The 8,404-nt window shown below is 37.3% G+C and overlaps 1 protein-coding gene across 1 annotated transcript; it reads left to right on the plus strand.

The window, feature by feature from the left end:
- Positions 1 to 1,120: 1,120 nt before the first annotated feature.
- CXCL13 (C-X-C motif chemokine ligand 13) lies at positions 1,121 to 7,145 on the plus strand. Its single transcript, XM_072809985.1, has 4 exons — positions 1,121 to 1,264; positions 2,856 to 2,988; positions 5,937 to 6,017; positions 6,302 to 7,145. The coding sequence occupies exons 1-4, from the start codon at positions 1,201 to 1,203 to the stop codon at positions 6,354 to 6,356; spliced, it is 333 nt and encodes a 110-aa protein (XP_072666086.1). The 5' UTR covers positions 1,121 to 1,200; the 3' UTR covers positions 6,357 to 7,145.
- The last annotated feature ends 1,259 nt before the right edge of the window (positions 7,146 to 8,404 follow it).

Consider the following 8,404-nt stretch of genomic DNA (forward strand, 5'->3'; position numbering starts at 1 on the left):
GAAACTTGCTGGCCAGCTGTGAGAAGTACGGTTAGCTGACAGCCTGCAGCTGCTAACATCCCCAGGATCTGCTTGAGCATTCTACCAGAGACCATGATGTTTCTGAGAAGCTCCAATGACTGAGCATGGCAGGGGTGGTAGGACCTGGATACTTCTGCCCATGGTGGGGCTCTTCGAGTAGACATTCTTTTCTCAAGATATCCCCATTAATTTGTGGCAGACTGCTTTGGATCAGCCCGGCAGTCTGAGGCTCTCCCTGCCTACCTACGCTCCCGCTTTTATCTATCACAGGAGTCATTTTGAAAACAACAACAAAAGAAACTTCTTTTACTCTAACATCCATCTTAGCATCAGCTTCCCAAGGGACCAACCCACATATTGACTTTAGCATCTGATGAAATTTTAATGACACCCTCCATTGACACCTGGCTTTCAAACTCGAGAACCTGCATACCAGAGACAGAAAGATTCTCTTCCTCAAAGCTGTTGCCTCCTTTCCTTCATCAAGACACAGGCACACCAATGAGGAGACACATACCCTGTCCAGGATTTCCACAATGGTCAAATTACACAAGTAATTATATATTTCAGATAAATTATATATTTCAGATAATGAAATAAAAGGTGGGAAAGTCCGGTAGAAAAACTGTAACCTAGTCAGCATAGAAATCTATACATAAGGAAACATTCATTAGATCTGCAAATATTTATTGAGCATCTGCCAAAGGATAGACTTTCTTACAAGGGACAGGGGCACAAGGATGTGCTTGACAGAGTCCCTAATTTCCTGGCGCACTTATTCAAATTCATTGAGAAAGCCTTCTGACCCTTCACTGAAAGTAGCAATCAAAACTACGATCACAGAGAAGGATCCTAAAGAGTGTGTTGTGCAAATGCCAGTCTTTTCCCTCTTCCCACCCTCAAATTTTTGCAGCATCCCTGCCATTTATAGTCTACATTATCAAGAAATATTTCATTACGCTTATAGTGCTCTGAAGCCAATTCATAAAATTTGCAAGGGGAGTTCAAAAAAAGCAAACTCAGCAATATTTGGGGACTTTTAAAAATGATGACACAGCTGACCTATTGGAGACAAAGGCGGTGGGAGGGCCCTCACTGGCATAAATAAATAGAAGTCCCTGTGCTCAGAGCCCACAGTTTAGACCCAGAGCTGAAGTCTGAACTCCACCTTGAGGCAGAATGAGGTTCACCCTGGGATCTCTGCTTCTCATGCTGCTGGTCTGCAGCCTCCCTGCTGTCCATGGTGAGAACTTTCACTTACCTTGTCATTGTGCTTTGTGCAGAAATAGTCTTCAACCATTTCTTTCTTTTTCTTTTTTAATTAGAAAATGGGGAGCAATATGACTGGGGGGGGGATACTACTCAACTGCTCCTAGGTTTCTAAAAGTAAGGTGCTTAGAGATTTAACTCTTAGAGGCTAGAAGCATGTAACATTAAGATTCTTATCCATAGAGGGAAATACTGAAATCCAGTGTCCATGAGACTTATACTTGGTTTATCTATTCCTGGTCTTTTTCAGATTCAGCTCTGCTACAACTAATTCTTTCTGTGTATATCTTCTTTGCTCTGCCTTTCAATGCTACCCCTGACTAAACCATTTATAAGGTTTAAAGATAATTGACCTCAACTGGTTGGTCTCCTGCAGGGAATGTTTGGCACAATTCTATACCGCTAGGCTTTGACATGAGCCATTGTAAGCACAACACGGGTACTTCAGTCCATGCTTTCTGCAAAGAAGCAAACTTCTAAGTCTAAATTGGGTGACTGTGTTTGCATAAATAGATAAATATCTAATTGAAATTGTATGTTTTTATATAGCTGAAGAAATCCGAGGCATGTACAGAATGATATACTCTGCTCAGGTGTAAAAGACCAATTTTTGTTCTTAAGGTACAAGGAATTGTTTTTCAATTTTAATTTGCTTCACATGCTATTTTTATTCTTCAAGACCTTTGTCTTCCTTTACTCCATAAAGCTTTCCCATTACCCTGGCAAGTTCCTCTATTATGCATCCCATCTTGGGTGTAAAATACAATGTTCTGTGACATTTCAGTCTTTGTTCATTGGTTTTCTCCTCCAAACTATAAATGCCTTGGGAGCCAGGTCTCTTTTATTTGGGGTGAAGCATGTCAAGCATGGTGGTAGGCAGTAAGTTTAAAGAGGGTGGAATTCATTAAAATACCTGAAATAGATTACTTATGAAAGTATCTAGTACTAATGACCTAGATTACTTATAAAAGTATCTAGTACTAATGACCTGTGTTGTGAATAAAAATAATCTTGAATTTTTATTATTGGCCTTTGGTTGGTAATGATTTGCAACATATGGAGGACCAGCATATTATACAAAAACAAAAAATATCTTCCATGTAAGTTCCTCAGAGAGATGGGGGAGAGGGGTTGGTTTGAACATGATAAGAACAAGAACTCTGTTACAGCTTCTTATTGCTCTGGGGACACTGTAAGGAATTCATATCTTTGGTTTTTATGTGTTTGGAGGGAAGATCAGTTGACTTTACACTGTATTAATTAAACTGAGTTGTAAGTCCCCGTAGTGGTGGTTCTTAAATTTTATTATTTAGATAATTACCTGAGCACCAGTAAACACTACTAATTTCAATAAGTGTTATGTTTTTAGAAAGCTGATTTTATTTTTAAGATTTTGGTAGACAATATTTGAAAATAAACCAAGACAGGCAGAAATACACAAACTAAAAGCATCTGGGTGAAAGCGCTGACTTAAAATTTTTAAATCTTCAAATGCTCTGTATGAAAGATTAGTAATTAAATTCAAATTATACCAAAGGGATTAAAATATCTGATTGTGTTTGCAGGTGTTCTGGAGGCCTACAACACAAATTTAAAGTGTAAATGCATCCAAGAGATCTCAGGCATTATCCCCATCCAGCTCATTGAAAGGCTTCAGATCTTCCCTCCTGGGAATGGGTGCCCAAAAAGAGAAATCATGTAAGTTGCAGGAGAAAAATGTATGTTATTCTATTCTCCCCATGAAAATCAGAGCAAATCTGGGAAACGAACAAAGGGTTATGGAAGGGGAGGCGGGCGGGGGGGGGATGGGGTGACCGGGTGACGGACACTGAGGAGGGCACTTGATGGAATGAGCACTGGGTGTTATACTATATGTTGGCAAATCAAACTTAAATAAAAAAAAAGACACACACACACAAAAGAAAATCAGATCAAATGTTTCCATATAGTACTTTTTAAAAGATTTTATTTATTTATTCATGACAGACACAGAGAGAAAAAGAGAGAGAGGCAGAGGGAGAAGCAGGCTCCATGCAGGGAGCCTGATGTGGGACTCCATCCCGGGTCTCCAGGATCACACCCCGGGCTGAAGGTGACACGAAACCGCTGGGCCTCCCAGGCTGCCCAACCATATAGTATTTTTTAAGTACTGTTGACACACAATATTGCATTAGTTTCAGGTATACAGCATAGTATTCTTACGCAAGAATCTCAAAGTGATTTACTTTGAGAGTTGCTAACAATTCTCAAGATAATAATAAGACTCAGTAATATTAAGTACCTACTTTGCAGGGGTCCTGAGCTAAGTGCTTTGTGCACATTCACCCATCTTAGTCCTTTAACAGCCCAATTAAGTTATGTCTACTGTTATCGCTCCTCTATAGAAGCAGAAACTGAGACTTAGGGAGGTTAACTAAGGCATATCACTAGAAAGGGACAGAACCAGGACTCTGCCAGGTGTTATCCCATCAAGCCTCTTCTCTCTACCAAATTCAATTGCCAGCAGAAGTAAACACTTTGTTCCCCAGAAGTTAAAGAGCAAGAAAATAAGTATCCACAATCGTTCTTAGTCCAAACATCTGTTTTATGGAAGTGTCCTTTAGCTTTAAGATCATCTTTGATTGAAGAGTTAGGCTAAGGGGACAGTAATGATTGCAAGAAATTCAGTAGGTATTTTCTCTTACTGAAATGTTGTTTCTGTGACCCTTCCTTTTCAGTACTTTAGAGCAATCTGTTGATACTTCTATCATAGCACTTGGCACATCAAATGAGAATTTACACATTGCATATAAGGCCCCTAGTAAAATGTCCAGCACAGTAATAAATCACAGTAATAAATGTAATAAATGTTTAGTAAATGTTAGCCGTGATTATTATAGCATCACCATATTGAAATAATCAGGTTTGTGGTTCTCTCTCTCTCTCTCTCTCTCCTTTCACTCCCACCACAAAATAAGTTCTCTATAGACAGGGATCAGATTTATTTGTTTCTCTCCTCCCAGTGCTTTATCCCTTACCTAGCATAGAATAGAGGTACAAGCAATGCTGGATTGTTACACTTAATATTTTAAATAAAGCCTATAGATCTTTTGTGTATCACTACTTGGAACTTTGATTTCTCCTTCCTATATCTATCATGAACCATATTGTCACCACCTGTGACAATACCTTGAAGTATTAGTTAAAGCATCTTTCTTAGGGCATCCCTGACTTCATTTTCATTAACAGCTCTTCCTTTGGACTTCTTTAGACTTTTGATACATTTGTAAGCAACTGCTTTTTGTTTGTCCCATTTTGCTATGGGTCTTTCTTGCACTAGTTGTATTCAACTTATAAAAAAGAAATGTGGGATATTAAAAATATGTATGAAAATTTGTCATTAAAAAGGCATTATACTTTTCCTAATGTCTTCACCAATAAAGGTTCTAACTAAATTTGATTTTAAATCTTCTCACCAAATTTGTTTCTGAATTTTAATCAGATATGGAAACAAAACCTGGAAATTATGAGAAACTCATAACAATCGGATAAAAATATTGTGAGTTCAGATGGTCAGAAATCTATTTTCAATCATAAACTTAGAAACTGAATTGGAAGGTTCAGCTCAAGAATCTAACAGTGCTATGATCTCTGACCTCTCTAAGATCCATTTACTAGGGTAGAGTTTCAAAGCTAGATGGGTGGATCCTTGCTATCTGTTATTTCATAACTAAGGTAAATATGAAGAAATTGTTTTGTTCAAAGTCCATCCTGTTAGAGAGTTGAGTGTCCCAGATTGCTATACCTGGGAGACCTCATGTCTTCCACTGCAGATAAAACATTTGGCACCGTGTCCAGCACTGATAACCATTCAGATTCTGCCTATGTAGATTGGTGGCTAAAAGTGTGGGTTCTGGAGGCAGGTAACCTTCATTTGGATGCTGCTCTACCATTGCATTTGTTGTGTAGTTTTGGAAAAGTTATTTAAATTCTCTAAACCTCAAGTTTCTGATATGAATGCAAGGAAATAATAGTTCTTTTGTACAGGATTTGTGTGAAATTGGGATAATTTATGTTACCTGCTGAGCATAGCAATTGACACACTATAAGCACCTGATCAATATTAGCTATTAATTATTGTTGTTGTTTTCGTTGTTGTTGAATCTCTTACAGCAGTGAAAGACTCACTAACTAGAGGTTCAACAAAATGCAAATGTCGCTCTCCTACATTAAATTTCATTGAATTTTTTTTCAAATAAAATTTTCTCAAGAGAGTGTTTTCTATAATTTATTTTGTTCTCCCAAGCTCAATGGACAAATACATTTTGAAGATATTGTGATATAGATTTCAAAGTGAGCCAATCTTGGAGTCAGCTATTTGGTCCACCTCCAATTCATGTAAAGACTGTCAGCAAAGCATTAACCCCTGACATGTGAGATTCTATAAACTTCATCTTCAGCTCCACTGGCTCACACACGACCATTCTGCAAATGGTGTTTTCCTCATTCCTCAGATTTCACACTGTAAATCACATACTTCAGATGCTAAACTGCCCACCTCCAATTTCACTTCATCCAGGAATATTTTTATACTTAACTCTCTTTAAGTGTAGGATTGACTAAAATATAACAATGCTTTATTTTTATTTTTGTTTCTTTTCCCCCAGAGTTTGGAAGAAGAATAAGTCAGTTGTATGCTTGAACCCTCCCATCAAATGGACACAAAAACTAAACAAAATATTACAGAAGTAAGTCAGGCATAACATGGGCTTTCAGATTCCAATATGTACTGAAGGTTTTCCCTTTAATGGGCAAAGTGGAGGCAATTTTATATTTATGAGAAATTCCTAAGGCAAATACCGTTTTTCACTATTACTTTTCAAATGAGTAAGGGTAACCGATTTCAGTAGCTCAATAAACTAAATTGGGAGCCAATAGGTACAATATTCCTTTTTTGACATCTTTAAGGAAAAGCCAGTTTCTAGTAAGACTTTCTCTAAACATAAGTCTCTTGTTTTTGTTTTTTTTACAGAAAAAATGCTACTTCAACTCAACCAGCTCCAGTGCTGAAGAAAAGAATCAACTGATGCCAATATCCTCACTAAGGACACCTGTATTCCACCCTGAACCTGCTCTAGGTTTTAGTTTTGTATTTTGATGAATCTTTCCAAGAAAAAGAACTTCCCCATATAAGCAAGCATGAAAATGCATGTAAAAATAGCCCTACAGAAGCTGATGGGGTCAAGTTGGGATTTTTAAAAAATATAGTACCCTGTATACTTGGGCTTTGCATTCTTATTCATCATGGAGGAAAGTTTCTTTGAGGATAGTTGCTTAGTAATAAGTCACATAGGTTTCTTTTAATAGTTTACCTATTGTTTAGTGCTAAATTCTCCTAGAAGATGAGGGAATAAAAAATTAAACCTCAAATCTGAAGATGTGGCTTGAGTTAAGAAGGACATGATGGAATTCACTTCAATCATTTTACAAGAAAAGTAGACATCCATCGGGGACTTGAAACTTGCCTAGGAAACCCATAGAACTTTATGAGACAGAGGTCTCTCATAGCAGAGATCTTCCATTTGAAAGCTCACTATTGAGAGAAATGGGGTCCTACCTTTAAAGAGTTCTTTTATGAAATTTACTGCCATAGACAAAAATAAATAACACTCAATTGATCCCCAGAGTTAAGTTCACAGAATATTCATGAACAGCATTTAAAAGCTGATATTCAGGTGTACTCATACATTTGCTTTGATGAACTTTTTTTACTCACATCTTTTGCAAAAACTTTTTTTCTTAGTCTCTGGTACCTGATTCTTTAATGCTTATTAATCTAATGCTATTCAATAAACTTGAGTAAACATTTTACTTAATTATGAGCAACTCATTCTTAATGGAGCATTTGCTCAAATTTAGATATTCTCTGACTCATCACAATGAAAAGTAGGATTTCATCATATTAGTTTTCATTTGCATGATGCTTGTCTTTTACAGATGATCTAAATTATGTGGCGACAGATAAGTAAAGTTATTCCTGATATAACACAGTGGGAAAATGCTTGACTATGAGAGCCTCTTTTCCTTGATATACTTATCATTATTTCCACGAGAAATTTCCAAACTTACCAAAACCTACTTTCACTGTCTTATAATATTGATTCTCAAAATCTCCAATGTTTCCTTTGACAATGTTTTGCACTGGATTTGATGAACAGAAGAAGCAGATCCTTAAACCCCCAACCTCCATCCTCTCCTTCCCTGGATGCAGCCTGTCTGTCCCATCAGGGCTGGGCTCTCCCAGTGGGCTGAGCTCTGCTGTCCTAGTACCCCTCATTCCCTTTGCCACTTTAGGGGGTCCATTCCAGCACACCCAGGCTTGAAGCTATACCTGGCTCCCACTTTTATTTTTCTTTTTATTTATTTATTTTTATTAAATAGATTTCTTGGATGGGAGTAAAGAGAACCTATTAATCCTACATTATCTGTTATCTACAATTCAGTGTTTATTTCTTTTTTTTTTTAATTTATTTTTTTATTGGTGTTCAATTTACTAACATACAGAATAACACACACACATACAAGGGATTATTTTTGCCATCAAAATCCTGCATTCTAGCTCTTTTTGGATTTCTCCTTTTAGAGTCAGGAATCACATCCCTCTTTAGTTTTATTTTGGTCTTCTCCGAGAATGCAGCTAAATGAATATTCAGGATCCTCAAATAAGAAATAATACCATTTCATATGAGACAGGTACTATTATTTTGATAGCCATTAAGAACCCTAATTTTACAGAGATATAGAAGTTGGCCATTACACAGGGGTTAAGTAACTTCCCCAAGGCCGAATGGCAAACCAAAATCCAAACCCAGGCACAGTTCATGCTTCTAGTCACCACACTATGCTAACTCTATATGGAGTAGACATTACCAGATGCATTTTACAAAAGCAGAAGCTGAGGCAATAAGACATTTACTTATCTCAGATCACATAACTAGCAAGAGGCAAAACCAGAAATCAAACCCTGTACTCCTAAGCAAATGATCCTAATCCCGACACTATACTGCCTAAAGTTGGCTTATCCCTAAATGTATTTCTTACCTCATCCCCTAGTCCACCATTTTTTCAGTGCCAA

Source organism: Canis lupus, chromosome 33 (genome assembly GCF_048164855.1).
Source record: "Canis lupus baileyi chromosome 33, mCanLup2.hap1, whole genome shotgun sequence".
Taxonomy (NCBI): Eukaryota; Metazoa; Chordata; class Mammalia; order Carnivora; family Canidae; genus Canis; species Canis lupus.